Below are 25,972 nucleotides of genomic sequence, written 5' to 3'. Positions count from 1 at the left end.
AGAGCCCACGCAGCGTGCAGTCAGACGTCACCCCACTCAGACCTTCCTTCTTCAGACTGAAAAGCAGTGGAGAAAGGTGGCTTAATCCTGCAACACTTGGAAGGGTGATTGACCATGACCCCCAAAGCCAAAGCAGTGGGTATCCTCACTTCCTGTGTCCCTTCCACCAAACACCTAATGGCTTCTAGATACAGGGTCATTAGGACTCAGAGTTGCCTGTCTGCTTGGCCACCTCCCTTCCTTTCAGAAATGGTGAAGGGAATTGCTTATCCCCAGGACGGGGAAATGGCTTTGTCATCTTCCGGTTGAAAAAGGCTGGCAGTAGGTGAGGAGAGTATCAGGTAAGGATCTCTTTGGGTGTGCACATTTGGAGCCAAAACCTCTATTTAGACATCTGGCATTTCAAACTTGGTGACTATGCATTGCCCGTGTTTATCTATTATCAGAACACAGAATTCTTGAACTCCCTGCTACCAAGTCACCCAAACCAAAAAGGAAAAGGAGTGAGTTGCCTTCTGGAAAGCATAAAAAACATTCATTCCTGTGTAATTTTTGTCTTGTGAAATCATAGTTGCTGTTATTAGCAGCTTTTCCTTTTAGCTTTTTATATTGACTTTTTATAGTGTTCTGACACGTTAACTTCTAGTGTTCTTGGAAATAGCCTGGGTGTAAAATGTAAAAAGTGGACATTTTCAATTTACAGTTTTGTTTAGTTTTGAAACCTACTGAAGTTTGTTCTAACTAATATCCTCTTCTTTCTCCCTTGACTCCCTTTTTTAAAAAAACTCCCAGGTATCCGTTACAGCAATGATGTGAGTGTAGATGAAGTAAAAGCTTTGGCTTCCCTGATGACATATAAGTGTGCAGTGGTTGGTAAGTGATCACCTTTTTTTGCTACCTAATAACTCTTTGGGGAAATATGTTTACACACAAGGTTACTTTTTAAGATGCTTTAGAAATAGACCTCATCAGACTGAATTTTTTAAAAGTTGTGCTCTTGAAGACTTTACATCGTTTTTCAATTAGTCTTAATTAAGATTTGGTCTTTTCTTAAGTGGGGTATTTTTTTATAGGAGCTAACTGGATTTTCTTTTGAGTGTAGATCTTTATTCTAAATCATTTTCCATATTCTATAAATAATACCAAAACATAATAGAAGGAAAGTAAATGGGGCATTATCTTTTAGAGTAGTAAAGAGCACTGATTTTTTTTAAGAGCACTGATTAAATATACATTATAACTTGCTAGCCTTATAATTTCTGTTGAAGAAAGTTTTATTTAAAGTACATTTTAGAAGAGATCAGTGTGGGTTTATTTCTGAATTTTCTGAAATTCAAGCTTCAAGCATCACACATTTTCTTAATATTGCGTGATACTTTCTGCTGCTTTTTTTTTTTTTTTTACTTTTATGTGGAATAACAACTTTCCTTTCAGATGTGCCATTTGGGGGCGCTAAAGCTGGTGTTAAGATCAATCCCAAGAACTATACTGTAAGTATCACAGTGCTATTTGTGCGTTTACAAAGGACTTGAAATTGCTAGACTTCTGTGTATCCCCCATACCAGTGAGATTAATGGTCCCAGTTACTTTTCAGCTGGAATGGAATACAAGTAAATAATTAACTCATTGAGTGTTTTGCCATATAAAAGGTCACCTACTTAATGTCAATGTTTTTTTTCATTTTTTTACTTGGTCAAAAGGTGATTAAAGCCGGGTGTGGTGGCTCACACCTGTAATCCTAGCACTCTGGGAGGCCAAGGAGGGAGGATCACTTGAGCTCAGGCATTCAAGACCAGCCTGAACAAGAATGAGACCCCTTCTCTACTAAAAATAGAAACATTAGCTGGGTGTCGTGGTGTAAGCCTATGGTCCCAGCTACTTGGGAGGCTGAGACAGGAGGATGAGTTGGGCCCAGGAGTTTGAGGTTGCTGTGAGCCATGATGACACCATTGTGCTCTACCCAGGGCAACAGAATGAGACTGTCTCAGAAAAAATTTTTTTTTACCATTTAAATGGAAATATCATAGGGGAGGCTGATAGGGTCCATATTAATACAATTACATCGTTTTCCAGTTAGTGTTAATTAAAATTCAATTTATTTTTATTTATTTATTTTTGAGACAGTGCCATAGCGTCAGCCTAGCTCACAGCAACCTCAAACACCTGGGCTCAAGTGATCCTCCTGCTTCAGCCTCCCAAGTAGCTGGGACTACAGGCATGCGCCACCACGCCCAGCTAATTTTTTCTTTTTTTTTTTTTTTAATTTGAATTGATTTTATTTGGAGGTGTCTAGGATCAGCCCGAGGACAGAAACACCATCATACTCCTTCAGAAATGGCATCACACCCCCTAATTTTTTCTATATATAATTTTAGTTGTCCAGATAATTTCTTTCTATTCTTAGTAGAGAGGGAGTATCACTCTTGTTCAGGCTAGTCTCGAACTCCTGAACTCAAACGATCCACCCACCTTGGCCTTCCAGAGTGCTAGGATTACAGGCGAGACCCACCGCACCCAGCCAAGATTCAATTTTTTTAAGTGGGGAATTAATACAAAGAGGAACTGGGATTTAAGCCCTCATTTTACTATCTTGTTTTTTTTTTTACCTAATTTCTGATTCCTTGTTTTCACATCTTTATAATAAGGAAATGCCTAATTTATGTGAGTCGTTCTAAAGATTACATGAGAAGATATATGAAAATGTCCTGTAAATAGAAAATATAATGCCAACTGTAATCTCCAAGTAATTTTTATATCAAAATTTTTTTCATTGTTGCTTTTGTTTTTGTTTTTGTTTTTCTTTATAGGACAGTGAATTAGAGAGGATCACAAGGAGGTTCACCATGGAGCTAGCAAAGAAGGGTTTTATTGGTATGTATTGTCATGTATGAATAGATTTTTGTATGAAGTGGGAACACCTAAAAAGTGATTAGCTTAAATTCCTGCTTTTATCTATATGTGCCTGAACAGAGTTGCCCCTTTACTTTGAGAAATTAGGTTCTGTGATAGACCTGGTGAGCATACTGGGGCCTGTGTATGACACATTTCTAATAGAAAGGTTCAGATTCTCAGTGTGTAGTGTGGCCACCAGGGAGAGATCTCTTCTCCCCCTTCTCCTTGTATAGACATTGTGAGAGTTTTAGTCAGTATAGCAGCATTTACATTATCTACTGAGACATCTAGAAAGACCAAGGCCATACTTTTAGAATTAAATAGTATCTGAATTTAAAACATTTTTTAAATATGTGAAAGCAGTTTTTAAAATAGCAGTTCTATAGTTCCTAAAGCAGTAAGAAATCTGATGCCTTTTGGAGCTGGAGGTTTAAATGGTCATAGCTGTCTCTTTAAAGCAGTGGGACAGGCAGGGAGGTTAATGTGATCTTTTCTGGAGAATTCCTGAGACTCCTACTATTTCTTATAGGATCTTTTCCCAAACACACTGAATTTCACCTAAATTATACCTCCCAACTCATTCTATGAGGTAATTATTACCCTTGATACCAAGACTGGACAGAGGCATCACAAGAAAACTATAGACCAATATCCCTTACAATAGCATCAGAAGGAATAAAATACTTTATTGTTAGGGCTTTTTACACTGACTGCTACAAAACACATTGAAAGAAATCAAAGAGACCTAAATAAATGGAAAGACAGCCCATATTCAGGATTGAAAGACTTAATATGATTAAGATGTCAGTACTCCACAAATTGATCTACAGACTCAACACAATTTCTATCAAAATCTCAGCTCCTTTTTCTGCAGAAATGGAGAAAATGATCGTAAACTCACAATGTGACATGGCCGGGGCTCAGACTCAGGTCTGAGCCTCAATCTGAAACTCTCTGTGGAAACGGAAGTCAATGGGTAACAGATAAACAATTCAAGGCTTGCCCAGGAGTGAAGAAAAACTCCCTTTGCCTACCTGCTAGGTGCAAAGCTTTGTGGTGCAGAAGTCAGGTTAGTTCTATAGGGATTGTGTTGAATCTGTCCAGTCTCACTGTCACGGTAATACTGACGTCATAGAACGAGGTAGGAGGTGTTCCTTCCTCATCTCTTTTTTGGAAAAGCTTGTGAAAGGTTGGTGTTAATTCCCTTGTGTGAGTTTAGGTACCACCTTTGTAAATTGTGAAGTGCTCCAGCAGGTCCCTGATGTCTCTACTCCTCATCCGCTGTGTCTCCAGGCACACAGTTACCCTTTCAGCTCTCTCCCTGTGCTCATGCTCTGTTAGAGCAGTTGCTTGTTTTAAACGGATGGACTTCTGTCCCAGACCTGTTCTCTGTATGTTTGAGAAATTATCTGTTATTCAGGAATTACTTGTTATCTGTGCATCCCTGTACATTGGTTTTATATGGAGTAGAAAACTCATAAGCCTAAACTTAATACTTTGTGCTTTGTTTTGGGTAAGGAAACTGTCTCGTCTTTAGCGTGTCTAGACTGATGTTTGTGAAGCAGCTGATCATTCTTCTACATGTCTGATTTACCAGCTCTGTCCCTCAGACTTGCCACTTGCCAAAGCCCTTCTCCAGCTGAAATTGTTCTTTGAGGCACCAACTTATTTAACTGTTAATGTGGTTAAAAACAACCAGTACTTTTGTAGATACCTCTAGAAGGATTCAGGCTCAAGTTGTCATTTGTACCGTGGGAGAGAAGGAATGTGGTTAAACAGAGTTGCACTGGCTCTGGCCGAGGTATGTCTCTCTGAAGGCAGAGAGAGGGAGCAAACAGGAGCCGCAGAGCCCTTTGCCAGTGGAGGAGGATAGATTATGGCCTTAACCCTTCCAAGTAGGTGCTGTGCGGGGTGAGGGTAGCTGTGGGTAGGTTGGACCTCATGAGATTTACAAGGTGGCCAGGGGAAAGAGTGCTAAGGCGTAGGAAAGTTACAGATTGGGCCAGGATGTGGGTGTAAAAAATGACCCTTGAGCATCTCAAAGTTGCCTTATGCCAGCCCTGTGACAACACTACTTGTTCAAAGAAGTACATTTGCTAGGACCCAGGCCCCTGACTTGTAGAAAAATGTAAAAATGTACCTATTCAGTTGGCTGAAAAGTAAAAATTATAGGAAGAACTTGGGAATGGGAATAGCTCTTAGAAAGGACTTTAATTATTTTCTGTGGGTACTTAATATTTTAACTATTTATAAAGTTATGTTTTTCTTTTTATGAAGATAATAAGTTTGTATTATACAATTGAGATAACATAGAAAATTATAAATGAGGCTGAAATTCAAAGAGAACACAATGAGTAAGTTTTTGTACATAACTTTCCAAACCTTTGCATACTACATACACACACACACACACACACACACACACTCACACACACGAAAGTAGAGAGGGGAAGGAAATAGGAGAAGAAAGAAAAAGAATTTTATGGAAATAGGAATGTATTATACATGCTGTATGAAACCTGCCTTTTTCCACATGTATGCTTTGGTGATGATTCCAGGTCACTTACATAGATATAAATCATCCTTTTTAATGGTTGTTTAGTACTTCTTTGTGTAGGCGTACTACATTTCATTTAATTGACATACTAGATACTTAGATGGTTTTTATTTTTACTGTTTTTTAGAATGGTATTTTTGTGCCTTTACAGATATGAGAGAGCATCATTTAACACATTTTTATCAGAGATCTCACAGTGGCCATCAGTATTAGTGTCATCAGTGGTATCTGTAGCTGCCTGTGAGCTAACTTCTTGTTATCCTTAAACTTTTTAATTTGCTGTGATCTGAGGAAATGAAAGCCAAGGCCTAAAACTTTATATATGCTAAATGTTGAATAATAGGTCAAACCATCATTCTTCCACAAACAAAACTATGGTGCTTAACACAATGGCTTCAGCAATGTTCTCCCATCTCTTTCTACTTGGTGAGGAAGGCTTACACCCAGTAAGCAGTGTGTTACCGTACTATCTCATAGATGTATATCCCTAACCGTGATAATCCTGCTTATGTGGGGCAAGATGGCACTGTTATCTCTGATTATAGTTCAGGGAACGAAGGTCAAGAGAGGTTCACCTGATTATCCTCTGGTAACACACTGAGAAGTCCTATGGGGATGGCTTATGCTTGTTGTGCATAGCTAACTTCCACACATAGAGCAAGTAAATGCCACTGGGAGAGATGACCATGTAACGTGTGTTTCTAAGTTCAGTAGTGAAACATTTAATGAGTATTTTTATGACTTTGATTAGTTGCCTAAATGAGATCTAAAGTTTTCTAGCCATGGTGACTTTGTTATTATAAAGAATTACTAGGATTTTTGTGTTTGAGAAGAGTTGATCGTCTTACAGTTTTCTCCCAAGATGCTTGTGTCGTTTTACCTTTTCATCATCTATTTCTCTCCTAAAATGGTCTGGGAAAATTGGTTTGTTCCTAAAGTATGGTGTCTGTTTTCATACTGGATTTTGAAAACCTATTTTGGATGTAAGGTCCAGGGCCAAAATAACAACTGGTAAGGTTTAATTATTCCTTTTATCCATTCAACGAATCTTTATTAAGTTTCAGGCTGTGAGAAGCACTAGGAAAGATGCTAGAGACACAAAGAAACAAAAATGTCCTCATTGCTCTTAAGGAATCTTTCTGAAGCCTCAGTTTCCTCACCTGAAACATGACAGTAATGATAATAACCCCTGTCTTTCACAGTTGTTGTAGTAGTTAAACAAGGTAATACGTGTTAAGTTTTTAGCGGAGTGTCCAGTGCATTGTAAACACTTAATACAAACTGGCTGTTATTAAATTAGGTAGAAAGATGATAATACTAGTGTTTCAACTGATAGGCAAAAAGTATATTGTAGTTTTATCATGGTTTGAATAAAGAAGTACTTATAGAAAACAAACAAACAAAAAAAAAAACCACTGCACTACTCTTTCTCTGTGTCCCCAGGTCCTGGCATTGACGTGCCTGCCCCGGACATGAGCACAGGCGAGCGGGAGATGTCCTGGATCGCTGACACCTATGCCAGCACCATAGGGCACTATGTGAGTATCCACTGGGTGCTCCAAGCTACTGCATTTGCTGTCTGTGAAAAATAGTAATTCAGCTGATTATATGAGAAGTTGAGAATCACTGGGTTTTTTTCCTTCTCCCTTTTTTTTTTTTTTTTTTTTTTTTTTTTTTTTGAGACAGAGTCTTACTCTGTTGCCCAGGCTAGAGTGAGTGCCGTGGCGTTAGCCTAGCTCACAGCAACCTCAAACTCCTGAGCTCAAGGGATCCTCCTGTCTCAGCCTCCCGAGTAGCTGGGACTACAGGCATGCACCACCATGCCCGGCTAATTTTTTTTCTATATATATTTTTAGCTGTCCATATAATTTCTTTCTATTTTTAGTAGAGATGGGGTCTCGCTCTTGCTCAGGCTGGTCTCGAACTTCTGAGCTCAAACGATCCGCCCACCTCGGCCTCCCAGAGTGCTAGGATTACAGGCGTGAGCCACCGCGCCCGGCCTCCTTCTCCCTTTTAATCGTAATCTTGTTGTGCATATTATTTTACATAGATTTCTCTATTCTTAAATTGTAAATGTAATGAACAATGATGTAAGTAGATGGAGATTTTACTTATATGCTGTTCTATACTGGGCACTGGGGTGGGACCCTCAGTAGCCAGGGAAGCACACTCTGCTGAGATGCTAGAAGGTAGATCAAGAAGCCTTCAGTTATGACCTTTCCCACAAAGAACTTTCATTTAAAGAGGAGCTAAAACATATATGCAAATTAGGTTATGGAAACAGTGTGGATAGTGTGGTTTCTGAAAGAAGGCTTGCTAGAAGAGATATTTGGGCTAGACCTTGAAAATGGGTAGAATTCAAACATCTGGAGATTCGAGGGATAAGAGGAAGAGAAACAGCAGAGTTCGGATTGTCCAAAGGTAAAGCATATTCATAAAGGTGACAGAAGATGAGAGTGAAGAGGTAAGTGTTTGTGTTTTACCTGGTAGTCAGTGGAGAGCCTTTGCTGCCTTTGCTCAGGAAGAATAGGCTGGTAGCAGTGTCCAGCTGTACTGGCTCTGGGAGAGAATCCCTTCTATAGTGTCAGTGCCCAGAAGCCAGAGGACTGGGGCAGGGCATTGGCACCTGTGAGGGACAGGACAAAGAAAGACTTGGCAAGATTGGGTGGGATGTGTGGGATCAAGGAAAGGTACCAGGTTGAGTCCGAGAGAACCAGGAAGAACTGAGTCTGGGGAATGAGCAGAGATAGTGCCACCAAACAGAACATAGGAGGAAAAAATAACTCCCATCCCTGAGAGAGATGGACCTTGAAGAACAGAAACATTTAAGGAGTAGGAAGAGAAATGGAGTTGGAAACAACATTCAAGGCCAAGTGTAAGCAAGGTGTTTGCTACAATTGGGATAAATGCTAGAAGTTGTTTTGAAGCTATGAAAAAGAATAATGGGTCCATCCAAGCCTTTCAAGGTGAAGATCAGAAAAGGCCTCCTAGGCAAAGTAAAACTTCAGGTCTGTGCTCTGAGGGATGAGTGGACATGGACTAGGGGAAGGAGTAGTGGCAGATATTTGGGTCAGAAGGAAGCACCTGGGTGAAAGTTCTGAAGTAACGTGACCTCAGGAGGCTAAGGGACACCTGTTGTGGCCAGAGTCGGAATTCAGGCAGGAGAGGGGGTAAGAAAGGCCAGTAGAAGGAGGACCAGGCCAAGTTACTGCCTGGTAAGTGACCATAAGGTTTTTGTCCTGAAAACAGAGGGAAAACAATAAAGAGCTTGTTATAAGCAGGTGTGTGACATAGCTGAGTGTGTGTTTTAAGCCTTGCTCTGTGTGTGGCAGAAAATGGGATTGTTGAGGGCAGGAAACTATTCCAGGGGCCCAGAGGGAAGAGGGTTGTGAAGAGGGAAGTGGGGCCTCTAACTAAGAAAAATGGCACTCAAGACAAACAAAGAAGACAGCTTGAGAGGTGGCCATTGCCTGAAGAAAAAGGTTTTTGTTGTCCTTTAAAGTGTTTATTGGCTGTGGGTGGCAGATTCATTGGTGCAAGGGATAGACAATGCAAAAGAGATGCAGGATGGTAGATTTAGCAAAGTCCCCAGAGGGAATAAAGGCTGGGGGACTTTTTCTCTTAAGGGCCCTGGTGGAAAGACGGCCTTGGGAAAGAGGAGGAAGGTAGAGGTGAGCTGTCTCCAGAGGTGAGGTCTGGCTGTGGTGGGAGCCTGGGCAGCCATGGATTCCAGCCCTGGGCCCTCGGCCTCTCTGTGCCTTGAGCTCCTCTTATGTAAAATAATGATGATGATAGTACGTACTCTGTGAGACTGTTGTGAGGATTAGATGGATAATAATCTAATGCACTTAGAGCAATATACAACCTGTACTTAGTAAGCACCAAAAAATAAACATTTGTAAGTGTTACACAGGTAAATTATACAACTCCCCTGAAATAAAATGGGAGCATCAACACTTCAAAGAATTGTGGTTTTGACTGCCATTCCCAGAAAGGACACTTTTAGAATCTGTTGCTTTTTCATGTTAAATAAGCTCTGGGTATGGTCTCTTGTTCGTTTTAAGCAAGACACTAGATTAAATAGTGCAAATTAGTAGGCAGTATATTAGTATTCATAGTTCATTCTCAATGGTGGCAGCAAAAGAAAGTTTTGTGAGGCACTGCCAGCTAAAACCTTGGACTAGTAAAAGGTTTTCCTTCTTTAAGTCACAGGAAAATCCAAAATCAAGGCCTAAGGTAAGGAGGCTGTAGTTTTTGTTACTCCTATCTAGATGTGAACTGAAACCATGTGGCTGCCTTTGGCCCCACCTAGAAGTGTGGTGTCCGTGGGAGAGTGTTTTCCCCTGGGCTTCCAGAACCATTAGGTCTGCTGGGGCGCCTGGCAGTTGGCACCAGGCCTGACCTCAGACAGTATTTCCTTCAGCTCCAGCATTTGCATTCTCGTTGTCTAAAAGCATTTGGCACTAGATTTGCAATTCTGTATTTATAAGTGTTAATTATTCATGAAAGCAAACTGTGGGAAAACTACTAATTCGGTAAATCACTTTACTAGACTGTTTTTTTTTTTTTTACTTGCTTTCATTTTTTTCTGTTGGTAATTATACAAGTAATATACTTTTACTTCTCTCTGTAAAAATGTGTAAACAATGCAGATAAAGACTAGGGGACTTTTTAACTCGCCTAGCAGGAACATAGGGGTATGCTGGGGGTTAGGGCTGTGGCATGAGGTAAGGCACTGGATCTCGATCACACAGGTAGCAAATGGCTCCAGTGCATTTATTGAATAGTTCATTCTTTTGCCACTGATTTAAAATTTTGTATTGATTTTCATTTTATATTAATCATATTATACTGATTCACTCTATATAATAAGACTATCTAGTTTCTCCTGTTCCATGGGTGGATTGTCTATTCTGCAGTGTTCTGGTTGCCATGTTTATAGCATATCTGGTGCCCTGGAAGGGAAGCCCTCCCAAGCACTGTTCTTTGTTTTTCTAATTATACTTGTTTCTGAACAAGAATATGTGCATATCCTCAATTCAAAGAGGACAGAAGGCCAGGTGGTGAGGACTGTTAACTCCCATCTCCACTTTGCAGAGCCGACTGCTGCCGCTGAAGGTGCTCTGCTCACACACAAGCATGGAACTCTTGTCTTGCCCACACGTACCTTTCTTTTTTAATTTCTTAAATACTTTTGTTAATCTACTCATTTACATGAACATGAATATCATCTTTAAAAGCTCCTTTTAAAAAGTGGCATTTTATTGAATTTCTAGATTTGTCTGGCGGAAGAATACATCATTGAGTCCTCTCATCCAAGAAAATTGTAATGCTTTCTCCGGTCTTCGGGCTCTGTTTTGGTGACATCTTTTGATAGATTTCAAGATACTTTATAAGGGGGATGTGTACTCTGACTTAGTAGGGCTTAAATATTTGTTGAAAGAATAATAGCTTTAAGATGAACTGTCTCTACTTATGTGATATTGTTATTTTTATTTACTTAATGCTAAATTCCTAAACTCTGTTTCTGCCATTGGAGAATATAGTCTACTTTATTGTATATTATCTAGGAACAGAAAGTTGAAAAGGTGAGTCTTATCTCTATTGGTGAAAGTATACCTTGAACACACACACTCACACACATTCACACACACATCCTCCTAATGAGCATATTTTTAGTTAAATGAGAATGTGCTTTGACTTTAATTCATTACATTGGTTAATCATAGAATGGACGTGACTTTTCATTCTTTAAATTATAACTTCCTCTTACAGGACATTAATGCACATGCCTGTGTTACTGGTAAACCTATCAGTCAAGGAGGTATCCATGGACGCATCTCTGCTACTGGCCGTGGTGTTTTCCATGGGATTGAAAACTTCATCAATGAAGCTTCTTACATGAGCATTTTAGGAATGACGCCAGGGTTTGGAGATAAAACATTTGTTGTTCAGGTAAGAAAAAAATTATTTTCTTAATAACTGATACATATTAAGTAAGTTTTTAAATGTTTTTAGATCTGCAATTTTAAAATTCAATTATTTTGAATCTCTTTCATTTTAGAGTGGTTGTTTTCCAAGTAATACATCCTCTGTTTTTTGAACATTGGTATGATTCACGTGACTAGAACTGAAATAAATATCTCTCAAGTACACACAAAACAATCACCAACTAACTTCTTTTGATCAATATTTAAACTTGAAATTGTATCCAAAAGAGGAGGTCTCTTAACGTAATTTTCTAAAACTATTGTGGATGAAAGGTTTGCACATTGACCCAAAGTTGTTTGATGTGCTAACATGTATTTTACTTAAGGGGATTGAAATTAAGTTGACCCGTTTCTTTCTTTCTGTATTTTGAGACAACAAGGTCTCGCTCTGTCACCCAGGCTGGAGTGCAGTGGCGCGGTCATACCTCACTGTAGCCTTGAACTCCTGGGCTCAAGGGATCCTCCCACCTCAGCCTCCCAAATAGCTAGGACTACAAGCATGCACCACTTCACCTGGCTAATTTTTTGTAGAGATGGGGTCTCTCTGTTGCCCAGGCTGGCGTCGAACTCCTGGCCTCAACTGATCCTCCCATCTTGGCCTCCCAGAGTGCTAGATTATAGGCATGAGCCACCGTGCCCAGCCCACATTCTTAAACATAGAATTTTATTGTTGAAGAGAAGCCAATAAGTACATTTTCTTTTGGCAAAAAGATTTTGATAATTGCTTCTAAACTAACAGAATGTGGATTTACACTGGTCAAAGTATGACTCTTAAAATTTGTACCAGGATTTTAACTTTTGTGTCATGGGTAATTGTTCTTCACAGGGATTTGGTAACGTGGGCCTGCACTCTATGAGATATTTACATCGTTTTGGTGCTAAATGTATTGCTGTTGGTGAATCTGAGGGGAGTATATGGAATCCAGATGGTATTGACCCAAAGGAACTGGAAGACTTCAAATTGGTATGTTAATCTAATATCTGAACAGTTTGACCACCGTTGTCTTATAAAGTTGAAATAAGTTTTATTTAAATCTATTTTCATTGCTTTTTTTTTTTTTAAGTGTAACTCATAGAGCTCTTAATAAATTTTTGTGTCATAGGCAATAAATGTAAACATTTAGATTCTGGTGTAGCCATTAATTCTGATTGAAAAATCAATTACAGCAACATGGATCCATTATGGGCTTCCCCAAGGCAAAGCCCTATGAAGGAAGCATCTTGGAAGCTGACTGCGACATACTCATCCCTGCTGCCAGCGAGAAGCAGTTGACCAGATCCAATGCACCCAGAGTGAAAGCCAAGGTGAAAGCATTTTAGAAATTGAAATCAACATTGTCAATGTGGAATGACATTAAGAGGGTCATAGGAAAGTCTGATTGAGTTTCTTTCTTTTTTTTTTTTTAATAGTTTTATTGCCATATAATTTACATACCATATAGTTCGTTCATTTACAGTGAGTACAGTATCATGGCTTTTAGTATAGTCACAAAGTTGTGCAACTATTACCATGGGTTTCCTCTTAAACCAAACTTCCAAAAAGTAGTTAAGAAAACTAGGGAAATAGAAAGGTGAAAGGTAGTTTTATATACTTTGTAGAGCAAAATAACTTTTATTAATTTCATTTTAACTGAAATTATGCCTCTCCCCACAGCCCCCTGTTCATATGCACATGTCTCTTGCCCTCAGTAGGGAATTTGACAGTGTTGTTGGCATTTCTGTGTTTCTGACTCTCTTGCAGATCATTGCTGAAGGTGCCAATGGGCCAACAACTCCAGAAGCTGATAAGATCTTCCTGGAGAGGAACATCATGGTTATTCCAGTAAGTCATCTACATTTGTCGGGTTTTACATGTACTTGGAATCATGATTGTGTTTTGCAAAGAATTGAGAGAAGAGAGAAATTAGTCTCCCAAGCTGTAGTGAATTCTTCATCTTTATTTTGCTTTTTGCTTTTAAGAAAATATAGTAGAAGCATGGTTAGTGTAATAAACCTGTCACTTTTCACTTTGACATGAGCATTTATTCCAACTTCAGGCTCTTTCTTAAGTATGTATTTTAGTCTTAAGAGCTTGGTTATATAAGTATATATATTATGCTTAGAAATACTATTCTAACTTAAGCTCGTAAGATTTTCTTTATGGTTCCTAACCTTGTGCACTTCAAGTGTCCCTTCCTGTTTCACTCAGAAAGCTAATATGAGGAACGTGTTCTCAGGTTTTTCAGCAAGTACGCGTGAGTCTACATCAGAAGGTTATTGGAAGTTAGTGTGGGCTCAGAATGCATTTTGAAGACCCCGCCCCCACCCGCCGTACTTTGCCAAAAGCCCTTAAGATGTTTAATGTAACTAAAATAGGCTGCCCTAGGATAGAGGGAGAGGGAATGCTAACCTGGTTAGATGCCCTATAGTCAGTCCAGTCCAGTGGCTGGTGGGCAAGCAATTTAGTCTGAGAACTTTTGGTGAAGAAGAGGCTCTAACCAAAGTTGATCATATACTTGATTAATAAGCCAAATAAATGATTTATTTTTTCCTAAATGGAAAAATCCTTAGGTGGATTGGGTAGGGGTTCTGTTAAATTAAGTGTGAAATTCTGTATTTGGGAAGTTTAAAGTATAATTTCAATACCTTGATATTGAAATTGAGTACTTAGGTTCATTTTAAGGTTTTACCAAAACCGTCATCTTCTAATTTCTTTGGTATCTTCTTGTGACATTTTTGTGTGTAGGATCTCTACTTGAATGCCGGAGGAGTGACAGTATCTTACTTTGAGTGGCTGAAGAATCTAAATCATGTCAGCTATGGCCGTTTGACCTTCAAATATGAAAGGGATTCTAATTACCACTTGCTGAGTGAGTGCCAATAATTTTATTCTGTAAAACTAATATTTTGGGCCAGCTAAAAGGCTGGAAAAAGCTATACTTAAGAGAACTTGTCCCTTTGGTAATCCTAGAGAATTGAGTCTCAGAACAGAAAATTTATTATATTGTCTCATGAGGCTTAGACCAGAAATATACAGTTTCTTTGCAGATACTCAGTGTATTAACTCTCAAATATATTTGGATTTTTATTCTGTGATGTAATGTTCCCAGAACATAATCTACAAGATAGTACTATTGTAAAAAGTGTGATTTTAAAACATGAATTCCAATGTGATACTCATCCATTCCTGTCTCTGGTTGCCCTTGGCAAAGGCCTATCTAGTGTCAAGAATTTTTTGAGTCTGCTGATGAGAATACTTATTTTTCTGTGACTAGAGTAAGCTCCACAGTTCATAGTAGAATCTCTCATCAAGCTGAAATAAAACCAAGACCTCCAGCTGAGCGTCCGTACTCAGCCAGCTCTGGAAATCTGGGTGAAATGTTCCATCTATTTCCATTTCTTTTTCTCTCAGCGTTTTCTTTTTAATGGAGCCAAGGAAAAACCCTGGTAATGGGTGTTATGGAAACAGAGCAATGACCTAAATTCACATTTATATAGAAAATTGGCAAAGTGTTTTATTCCTTTTTAACTGAGTTTTAAATGATTAACTCTTTTATATCATTAGTGTTGAAGATTTCCCAAACTCCGTGTTTTTGCGTTGTGGATATAGTTTGAGACTACTTTTGGTTCTACTTTTTTTTATAGTGTCCGTTCAAGAGAGTTTGGAAAGAAAATTTGGAAAGCACGGTGGAACTATTCCCATTGTACCCACAGCAGAGTTCCAAGACAGGATATCGGTGAGTGTGGTGACCCCAGAGTTGTGCCCTACACAAGCTTCCTGTTCTTTCCTGCAAACAGAGCCAGGTAGATTGAGTTGAGTTGAGGAATGGTGATCAGCGTGACCATAATTGTGTGATGCTTGTGTGTTTCGTACCTTCCCGTGTCATTGCGTTTTTTTTAAATGTGGTAAGAATCCTAGTGACTGATAACAAATACAAAATAAATAATAGTTCTGCTTTTGGTACTTTTTGCAATACAAATGTTTTAACAGTGATTCTGATGTAATCATGAAGGATTATTATGTATTTGAATTCTTGTAAGCTTCAAAGAAATGGAAATAATTGAAAAGTAAGCATTATGAAATTACTGTATGAAAATTTGAAATTATTATATGGACACAAGAGAGTTAAAGAAAACAGATTAGAAAGGGCATTTTATGTATTGAACTAACAAAAACAATTAATGGGTAAATATGGTATGTGGTAAAACAGTGTACCTTTGTTTTGATGACAATGCAGATTGGCATAGCTCTTTGAAATATTTGAAGTTATTAAAGTGTTCCTGCCCTTTGGTGCTATGATAATCTTCCCTCTGGGAATTTGTCCTAAGAAAATAATTCAAAAGCAGAGGAATGACTCCATGCCTGATGATGTCATTGGAACTATTTGCAGTCAGTTTTATGTTAGGTTTGATTTAATAGTCCGATGACAGAGAAATGGCTAAGTTAGATCTTCTTATGAAATATTCAGCCATGAAAATAATTTTATATTATTGTAACATGGTAAAAAGTTAAATGTTTTGGTTTGAAGGAGAAAACGTGGTCTAAGCCAGTCTGGATGTTAACTGTTGCCCTCAGTAAACTTTCCTCTTTCCCAGAGCCTCTCTGTTAGTTCTGGTCCTTCTTTCTGGAATGCTCTGGCCTCCTACCTGCGCAGGTGTCACTGCTGCCATGTGGCTTTCTCTGAAAGTCCCATCTGTGTGCCAGAGTTGTGTATGTACTTCCCTTCTGTCACAGGTGGTGTGCAGTGCACTGGAAGGGCTTGCCGCTGCCACCAGTAGAGAGAGGGCCGCTTGCCCTCCCTGGGGTCGCCCCCCTGCCCAGCGTGTGCTGGGAACATGGCCCTCACTCAGGGAGCCTCGAGGGAGCACAGAAACAGGACAGGCAGCTAGTGAGGAAGATAGCTGTGAATAACTTTTTATCCTTTTTAAAAGATAAGGTCTCTCAACTTTTAAATGCTTTCAGTGCTTCTAATTTTAGGCTTCCGTGCTATTCCTCACCTCTTACAGAGTTACTTATTACAAGGAGTCTTATAAGTGTTAACTGAAAAACCAGTGTTTTCCAGCTCTCTCCCTCTAGTTCCCGCCTATCCTGCCCTGCTTTGGCCCTACATGATTGACCCTGTCCCCATCCCCCCTAATGCCCTCACTTCTCTCCTTATGTAACTTAATTTCCATGCGCCATCATGACAGCCATTCCCTGGTCTTGTTGTGCTTCATCAGACCCCTTGTTCACACCTAAACCCTGAGTAGATCCCAGCTCTCTGCCTCCTCCATGCCTGTGCCCCTGTAGCCAGAGGCCCTGCTGACAGCTCACATTCTGACCATTAGCCTCAAGTGGGCTCCCACTGCCCAACAGTCATACTGCTTTTCCATGTTCCATTCGTTCTCTCCCCATCCTGGGTGATATTTTCTCCTCCCCTGCACACCAGCTCACAACCCTGGTATTTATTCACAGAGAAAATTGAAGCAGTCGGAGAACTTTCACCTCTCCCCAGCCCCTGGTATCCACACCCTGGCCTGTGTTATCTGTGCTCTTGTTGTAGATAGGCTCCTTGTGCTTGCATCTAAGCCCAGCTCTGAGCATGGGCTGGCTGGTCCTCACCTTTGCTCATACACTGCTAGCAAGTCTTCCCCTCTCTCCTGCACCATCAGTTGTCCCTCTACTGAGTCATTCCTCTCAGTGTACCAGATACCGTTTTTTTTAAATACAAATCTTAATCCCACTTCCCCTTCCGGTTATTGCCATTTCTGTTTCCCTTGCAGCAAACCACCTTGAAAGAGTTGTTGTATATTATACTCTGTCTCCAGTTTTTCTCTACTTGAACCTGCTCCACCAAAACCATTCTTGTCAAGATAGCCAGTGACATCAGCATGCCACATCCAAGGGTCATTTTTCAGTCCTCCTCTTATTTGACCTGTCAGCAGCTCTTATCACAATTGGTCACTCCCCTCTTAAAATATTTTTCTTCTTAGCTTCCAGGATACCACATTATCCTGGTTTTCTTCCTACCTCACTGGCCATTTCTTCTCGTTGCTTTGCTGGTACCTTTTCAACTGTCCATCCTCTTACCACTGGAAGGCCTCGGTCTCTGAACCACTCTCTGTCCTGATTCAAAACTTCGGTGATCTACATAGCCTCATGGTTTAAGTCCATGTATGTGCGCTCTCCTCATACTAGAGTATAAACGCTATGAGAACAGAGTTTTAATTTTGCTTTCTGCAGTGTCCCCAGTACCTGGAAGAGTGTAGTATGTACTCAATAAATATTTGGTAAATGAATAAATGAAAGAAACCTCAGTATTCTGCCTGCAAAACAAGTTTGTTTCCTCTTCCTAATCCCCCCACCTCAGCCTCCAGGGTAGCTAGGGTTACAGACACATGCCACCACGCCCGGCTTTCAAATGTTTCTTGATTAGTATAAATGTTATAGAAATAGACTTTCTTAAATGAACACAGTATGAATTGAATAATGTTCACTGCAGATAACTTTTATTGGCGACTCACTTTAAGTTTTTATTTGACATTTCAGGATATGTGTTTTGTAGCTCTGTATGTCACATTATTAGGAGTGCTAGTGATAGTTAACCGTCCTTCACATTTTAGAAAGCATTCCAAGAAACAAATTAGATGAAGGTAATTAGCGTAGGAAAGAGATAAGCTTACTTGGTGTTGGAAGCCAAGCCCTGGGTTATATCCCATCTCTAAGAGTAGCTGTCTGTAACCTTGGCCAGCCTCTCATCCTCAGTTTCCTCATCAATAGAATCAAAGAGCTGCTAAGATCATGTAGCTTTAAAAGTTAGTGGTACTACCGAACATGCAGGCAAGATTCTGCCCGAGAGCCACTATTGTATTTAACTAGATTCCCCTGGCTGGTGTCCCTGTTCACAGGGACTGAACTATGATGTGGACAAGGTACCATGTTGCTTCAGCACGTCTGTATCTCAGACCAGTGAAGGGTGCTAATCTCACTACTTGCCCTCGTGTTTCTTGGTCCGTACTTTTCTATGTTCATTGTTTTACCATAGTATTATTTTGTGAGTATTTGTTTTTTGTCAAATAAAATTAAATTGTGGTTAAAGTGCAGCTATTTCAATAAATATGAACATGCTGTATCTTGATACTGTTCAGAAATTACATATATCTTTACCGAAAGATAAAACACTTCTGTCTGGTTGTTTATTGACTTAAGAACCCTTTGTAATCTTACGCAGTGACACAGCATGTCTTTGTGTGGTTTTGTTAAACTCGTGTTCTTTTTCCTAATAGGGTGCCTCTGAGAAAGACATCGTCCACTCTGGCTTGGCGTACACAATGGAGCGTTCTGCCAGGGTACGTGTGCAGATGCTGTTTGTTTCTGGAAGTCACATGAAATACAACTCACCTGTGTTATCTCAGCTGCCAAACTCTGTGTGCTGATAGAAAATAGGAATCTGTGAAATGGTCATTTGTGTGTAGCAAAACACATGCCTTGTCAGTCGCAAATGATCAGCAGTTTTCTCAGAGTCTTCAAATATGTTTATCAGGTTTTGGAAATAAATAATAATGCCAAGTTAGGAGGGAATGATGTTTGGCAGTTAGCCAGGTATGGAGTAGTCAGCGGAACTGTATTACAGCTCAGTGCCCCACTAGAGTATAGCTGTAGGAGGCTATAAGTCAAAGTTATTTTGACTCCCAATCCCTAGTTTAAAGTCTTTTTTGGTTTGTTTTTTTTGTTTGTTTGTTTGGTTTTTTTTTAGACAGAGTCTCACTCTGTTGCCCGGGCTACAGTGCCGTGGCATCAGCCTAGCTCACAGCAACCTCAAACTCCTGGGCTCAAGCGATCCTCCTGCCTCAGCCTCCCGAGTAGCTGGGACTACAGGCATGTGCCACCATGCCCGGCTAATTTTTTCTCTACATATTTTAGATGTCCAGCTAATTCCTTTCTATTTTTTTTAGTAGAGACAGGATCTCCCTTTTGCTCAGGCTGGTCTCGAACGCCTGAGCTCAAACGATCCTCCCACCTTGGCCTCCCAGAGTGCTAGGATTACAGGCGTGAGCCACCATGCCCAGCCGCTAGTTTAAAGTCTTAAACACAGTTTCAGACCATTTTTCCCAATTTCTTCTTGAGTTCAGATTTTGTCCACTTGGATTTAAGTTGAAATAGCATAAAACAGATATTGATAAAGAAGGTGATGCTTCTTAGTGATGGTTTTGTTAATTTTTTATTGAGATAATTGATATGCTATAAATTCATCCTTTTAAAGTATACAGTTCCGCAGCCTTCAGTGATCACTAGGCTGTATACTGTGTAGCCATCACTGCTGTGTAATTCTAGTTTCCTCATCCCATTGTTAGTCCTTTTTTCTTTCTTTCTTTTTTTTTTTTTTTTTTTTTTTTGTTTTTTTGTTTTTTGGACATAAGGTCTCACTCTTCCCTGGGCTACAGTGCAGTGGCATCATTGTAGCTCACTGCAACCTCAAACTCCTGGCTCAGGCGATCCTCCTGCCTCGGCCTCCCTAGTAGCTGGGACTACAAGCACTTGCCATCACACCTGGCTAATTTTTTCTATTTTTAATAGAAAGGGGGTCTCACTCTTGCTCAGGCTGGTCTCAAATTCTTAGCCTCAAGCAATCCTGCTTCAGCCTCCCAAAGTGCTAGGATTACAGGCATGAGCTACAGTGCCTGGCCCATTGTTAGTTCTTTTAAACAATCATAAAGTATATCAAATGAACTTGTTCCAGATAACAGGATGTCTAAAGGGTGATTTCTTACTGCCACCTAGACTATAATTATTTTTGTTAATTCCAGAGAATTAGTCCTTCCTGCCTAGAGATTGTTCTACTGCCAAAGTAGTTTGGCTTTGGCTGCCTATGTCCTGCCCTGAAATGATGACAGGGTAATTTGTACCAGGCCAGTCTGGGCCTTTTGTGGTCATGGCCCAGCTACTTGAGTTGGGGTGGTCTTCACTACACTTTATCTTTCGTTTCAGCAAATTATGCGCACAGCCATGAAGTATAATCTGGGATTGGACCTGAGAACAGCTGCCTATGTCAATGCCATTGAGAAAGTCTTCAGAGTGTACAATGAAGCTGGTGTGACCTTCACATAGGTGGATGGTGGCTGACTTCTCACTTCCCTCTTCCCCTGTAACTTCTGCAGACCTATCACAAGTTTACATGTAACCACAAAAATCCCTTTCTCTCCTGACTCATTAGATAATGGACACCATTCTCAACAGGTCAAACCAAATCAGTCCCTTAGAAGAAAGAAATTAAGGGTAGGGGATCATGTACGATCTGATAAGTGTGAAAGTAGATAGCACCTACAGGGAGCCATTTTAGGTGTTTTGCCTTTAAAAATTTTCACTCTGGCTTTTCCCAATGCAGTGCTGTCGCCAGGGAAGGCATGGTCAAGAGCAGTCGATTCTTTTGCTCTGGACAAGTCTGGGACATGCTGTAACTGTAACACATTTAAGAAGTAGGTGTGAGGCATTTTCAGAATTTGGCATGGTCCTCGAGTGAGTTATTGGTATTTTACATCAGCAAAATAACTCATTTTTATAGATTGCAAACAAAAATAAAAGCTGTTTCTGTTTATGCATTTTATTCTTCTAGAATAAAATAAGTACATGCTGCTGTAATAAGATTGCCTTTAATCACTTAACAAGTCTAACCTTGACTCAAGCAGTGAATGCCTATAAACATAATAAATGAAAAAACTAGTATTTTTATATCATAAAACACTATCATTTATAGTTGTCAGTCATGTATTGTCATCCAACAAAAACAAAAAGCCCTATGAAGAATTAAGTTATCTTCATACCTGCAAGTGATGGAGGCTATTTTTGTTAAGACTGTCAGAATTTGCTAACTTATAATTATGACACATAGTCCAAAGAATGCAGTAACCTCCTTATCATGTTAATTGATTGTTCTCTTTTGAAGATCTATTGTGTTGACTAATTGAACAATAATTTAAGTAGAATGTCCTAGGGAAAAAAAAAAAAACACTTGGGCTCCCAGTTTGGAGTCTGGCTGGCTCTGAGTGTTGCCAGTGGCCCCTTCTCACCTGACCTTGCATCCCTCCTTCTAGAGGCTTTGCATTCTGCGCCCAGCTGTATTAACATGGGGCTGAACACAACCTTGGGTTGAATGTTCTGTTTGGGGGCTTTTTGGCCAAGGCCTTTTGAACAGTAGTGTCCCAATGAAGTGCTAGATTATATATACACGTAAGAATGAGCTTGTTTTTTTGTTTTTTTTTTTTAACTATAGTACCCTTTCAGAAATTTCTAACTACTTTGTAACTGCATGACTTAACCTGGTGATAAAAGCAGTTATTAAAAGCCTACCTTTTCCAAAACTAATGTTTCTTTTCTGTGTTTTTATATTTGGCGGTTTGTCTTTTAGTAAGTGACATTGGGTTTCTGAAATTTTTGTAACAACCACCTATGTACCATTTCCTTCCACTGTGTTGTAAACTGCCTAAATTTTATTCCTGAATTCTTTTGCATTTTATTTTATTAAACAATATCAATGGCTGTTTGGGGGGAAGAGGCTCTAATGCTTAAAGCTGATACACTGAAGTAATTTTTAGTGCCCTTTTTAATGAAAGGAAGTTTTGTTTGGAATAATTTAGCCACAAAATGTAACAGCTATTTAAGACAGAATACTAACTGTAATCACAACCGGATTCTACAGCTGATGCCACAAGTTACTTACCTGCCAAATTTGAAGCCTAACTTTCATTTGATCTGTTTGTGTGTTTTGTCACAGCTCTGCCTCTCTATGCTTTTGAGCATCCAGTCAGTCAGACAAACAAACCCCCTGGCCCGGGGACACAGTGAGCCCTTCCTGAGCATGGGGGTGTCTGTCTGCACTCTGGGTGGAGTACTAAAAAGTGTTTGGGGGGTGGGGCCAATACAAAATCAAGTTTCAGAATGTTTGGAATAATAGTGGGTAGAACAATGGATTCAGATCACGTGGAAGGTAGGATATAAAGTCTTAGTCGTGGCCTTTGGCTAAATATTGGGTTATTGAAACTGTTGCCTTATGAGCTCTTACACTGCAGTGTATTCTAATTATCCTGATTGGGTTTGAGGAGGGGAAAAGGAGAAGCATGTTTTTTTGTGGTGGTTTTTGGTCTTTTGCAGTGTTTTTGGCAGCTCAGCTACTAGGATTGGTGATTTACTTCTTTTTACAAAAAAGCCTGATATCTGAACCCACAACCAAGTAAATTCCATATTCCCAAACATCCCTGACAGGCTTTCTTAAACCCTGCTAATCGTTAAGATCATCAAAGCATGGCACATGGAGAAAACTCCATCTGTGGATATTGTGCAAAAGATTTTTTTAATGATTTTTTTCACAAAACTTTTTTGGGGGTGTTGGGGAGGGAGACAGGGTCCCACTCTGTCGCCCAGAGTGGAGTGCAGTGGTGTGATCACAGCTCACTGCAACCTCCAACTCCCAGGCTCAAGTGATCCTCCTGCCTCAGCCTCCCAAGTGCTGGAATTACAGGCACACGACACCATGCCCAGCTTAGTGTCCTTTTCAATTTTGATTAAATCCATCTTATTTTTCCTTTGGTTGCTGTGCTTTAGTTTAGATGTTATATGTAAGAACCGTTGCCTAATCCAGAGTCAAGCAGATATATCCCTGTGTTTTCTTCTAAGAGTTTTATAGTTTAGCTCTTATGTTAGGAAAGATATTTGATCCACTTTGAGTTAATTTTTATATGTGATGGGAGGCAGGGATTTTTTTTTTAATTCTTTCCTAGCGTACATAAATATAGTGGATCAAAAGAAAAAAAATACAACTGTTTTTATATTGTGTATCCTGCAACCTTGCTGAACTCATTTGTTAGCTCCAATAGGCATTTCTTGTGCATGTAGATTCTTCTGGGCTTCCTGTATATAAGGTCATGTCATCTGTAAATAGAGATATACTTTTACTTCCTTTCCAATAGGGTTGTCTTTTATTTTCTCACCTAATTACCCATGCTTGAACCTCTACTATAATGATGAATAGAAATAGCAATAGTGGGCATCTTGTCTTGTTCCTGATCTTAGGGGGAAGACTTTTAGTCTTTCATTATTAAGAATGATGTTAGGCTGGGCGCAGTGGCTCACACCTGTAACCCCAGAATTTTGGGAGTCTGAGGTAGGAGGATCAGCTAAGGCCAGGAGTTCGAGACCAGCCTGTCTCAAACAATATAGCGAGATCCTGTCTATACCAAAATTTTAAAAATTAGCCAGGTGTGGTGGCATGGGCCTGCATTGCCAGCTACTCAGGTGGCTGAAGCAGGAGGATCACTTGAGCCCAGGAGTTTGAGGTTGCTGTGAGCTAGGCTGACGTCACGGCACTCTAGCTCAGGCAACAGAGCAAGACTCTGTCTCATAAATTAATAAATAAGGGAGGAATAAAGTTATAAAATCTCCACTGATACTAGAATGAATGTTTAATGGGGAAAATGATATTTATATAGTCTCAAAGTATCTCTCCACAAATTATTTATTACAAAAGGGAAAAACAGTAATTTTGCAATTGAGAAACCTATTGAACACTATTAATCAAAATTAATATCACTAATATTGGGAAATCTGGAATCGTGATTCTAGATATGCACTGAGAAGGATAAAACATCCACTCGTTCTATTCCTGCTAAGTAACAACATTAATATGAGAAAGCATGAAGCAAACCACAAGTTGATGGATATTCTACAATGTGCTTATACTAATGTCAAAAAACAATCTCATGAATTATTCCAGATTAAAGGAGATTCATGACAATTATCACCATTTTAATTCCCTTGACAATTTTTTTTATTCTACTTTTTGAGGTTATTTTCTTAGTGGTTTCCCTGGGGATTACAATTAACATCTTAGACAATCCAGTTTATATGAATACCAACCTAATTTCACTAGTCTACAAAAGCTGCTATGTAGTAGCCCTGTTACCTACCCCCACTTTTCTGCTATTGTCATTGTCATACAAATTACATCTTTGTGTATTGTATACCAATCAACAAAGCCCTTTAATAATTTTTTTATGCAGGTGTCTTTTTTTTTAAGTTTTATAATTAGTTTTCACAGATATCAGAGGTCTACCTTAGATAATAGGTGTGGACCCACCACAATAAAATGGCATTAAAATTAAAAGTTTCATGACACAAAAGAACTTAAGCAATTCAGAGTCCCACTGAGCTGGATCTGAACTTGGGAGCACTTTCTTAACTTGATGCTTTACTGTGAGAACATTAAGCACAGAGTTAGTTTAATCGTAAGATTTCCAGATAGAGAACATGATATCAAGCCAAGATGGCAAAGCAGGAAACATGAAGGCTCTGGAAGCTGATACACTAAAACTTTACCCGTGGGTAGTTACTGGCTTGCATTTATAAAACCTTTCTTTAACATTAAGTGCTAAGGAGTTAGATGACCAAAGTGAGTTTGATCCGTAAGTGCTGAAGGAGAAAGAGAGGTGACTGTCAGTTGACTACTTCCCACTCTCTGGAAGTGCCAGAGATGTTCTTAGTTTCCAACACACCAGCTTTAGTTTTTGTCTGCAGGACCAACTGCAGGGCTGTAAGACATTCCTAGTGTTATCTAAACAGATGGCTGTGTTGATAGTAATAACGCTCCTGGGACGTTCTTAGGCTGGAGTTAAGCAGACCTTTGCAGAAGCCAAGAATGTTCGAGTTCTCAGGCATCAGAGTCTACCCTGGTCATTATGGGCTTCATGACTCTCTGAGAGCCAAAGAACTGGCATAGAATGTACTGATTCCCTCTCTTAAATGCTAGAAAGATAATGCCTGTTAAGGCCTTACAGTCTTTCCTTCTTAGGACATATAATATTTTGGCCATTATCTTGGGTATGATTAGAAAAATCTTACACTGGTGGTGAGATCCTCACAGAGAGCCCAGGGGGAGGGGAACTGGTAAGGGTTCAAAGTTAACCTGAGTCTGGAAGCCTCTCAAAATCTTCTCCAACTGTACCACTTTGTGCAGAAGCCAGAGCTGAGCTATGTCTTTGGAAAACCTGATACTTGAAGTTCTCTCTAGAAACTGCTTTCTAATTCTGTAAACACAGTACTCACAAAAGCACCCAATTTCAGGTGGTGGTGTGAAAGATGGCAAAGTAACACACTTCAGGAATTAGTCCTCCACTGAAACAACTATTAGACAAGAATCACAAGTGGGGAGGGGGAGAAGAAATTAACAGAAACCATCCCTGAGAAAGTTCAATGACTCCCTAAACAAATATTTTAACTGTCTTAAATATTCTCAAAAAGCTGAAGGAAACCATTGACAAAAACCAGAGGAAATCAGAATAATCTATGAACAAGTAGGAAATATCAATAAAGAGATAGGAACTATTTTTTTAAAGGATCAAATAGAAATTTTTGAGCTAAAAAGTACAATAGCTGAAATAGAAATCTCACTAGATGGGTTCAGCAGCAGATTTGAGCAGGCAGAAAAGAAAGAATCGATGAGCTTGAAGACATAGCAATTGAAATTCCCCAGTCTGAGGAGCAGAAAAATGAACAGCACCTAAAAGACCTATTGGACATGACCAA

At 39.6% G+C, this 25,972-nt stretch overlaps 1 protein-coding gene across 1 annotated transcript in view; it reads left to right on the top strand.

The window, feature by feature from the left end:
* The window catches only part of GLUD1 (glutamate dehydrogenase 1), a 36,168-nt gene extending 14,394 nt beyond the window's left edge, over nucleotides 1–21,774 (top strand). The window contains exons 2-13 of the mRNA XM_069460861.1: nucleotides 793–873; nucleotides 1,435–1,490; nucleotides 2,808–2,871; nucleotides 6,893–6,987; nucleotides 11,225–11,404; nucleotides 12,266–12,403; nucleotides 12,607–12,744; nucleotides 13,181–13,261; nucleotides 14,165–14,288; nucleotides 15,064–15,155; nucleotides 18,685–18,747; nucleotides 20,387–21,774. Coding sequence (XP_069316962.1) covers nucleotides 793–873; nucleotides 1,435–1,490; nucleotides 2,808–2,871; nucleotides 6,893–6,987; nucleotides 11,225–11,404; nucleotides 12,266–12,403; nucleotides 12,607–12,744; nucleotides 13,181–13,261; nucleotides 14,165–14,288; nucleotides 15,064–15,155; nucleotides 18,685–18,747; nucleotides 20,387–20,506 — 1,232 coding nt within the window. The 3' untranslated portion in view covers nucleotides 20,507–21,774. The remainder of the gene's footprint in view (nucleotides 1–792; nucleotides 874–1,434; nucleotides 1,491–2,807; nucleotides 2,872–6,892; nucleotides 6,988–11,224; nucleotides 11,405–12,265; nucleotides 12,404–12,606; nucleotides 12,745–13,180; nucleotides 13,262–14,164; nucleotides 14,289–15,063; nucleotides 15,156–18,684; nucleotides 18,748–20,386) is intronic.
* Nucleotides 21,775–25,972: the final 4,198 nt, after the last annotated feature.

The sequence above is a fragment of the Eulemur rufifrons genome, chromosome 28 (genome assembly GCF_041146395.1).
Source record: "Eulemur rufifrons isolate Redbay chromosome 28, OSU_ERuf_1, whole genome shotgun sequence".
NCBI classification, from domain to species: Eukaryota; Metazoa; Chordata; class Mammalia; order Primates; family Lemuridae; genus Eulemur; species Eulemur rufifrons.
Note: the sequence above shows the minus strand (reverse complement) of the source record. Positions and strands in the feature narration are given on the sequence as shown.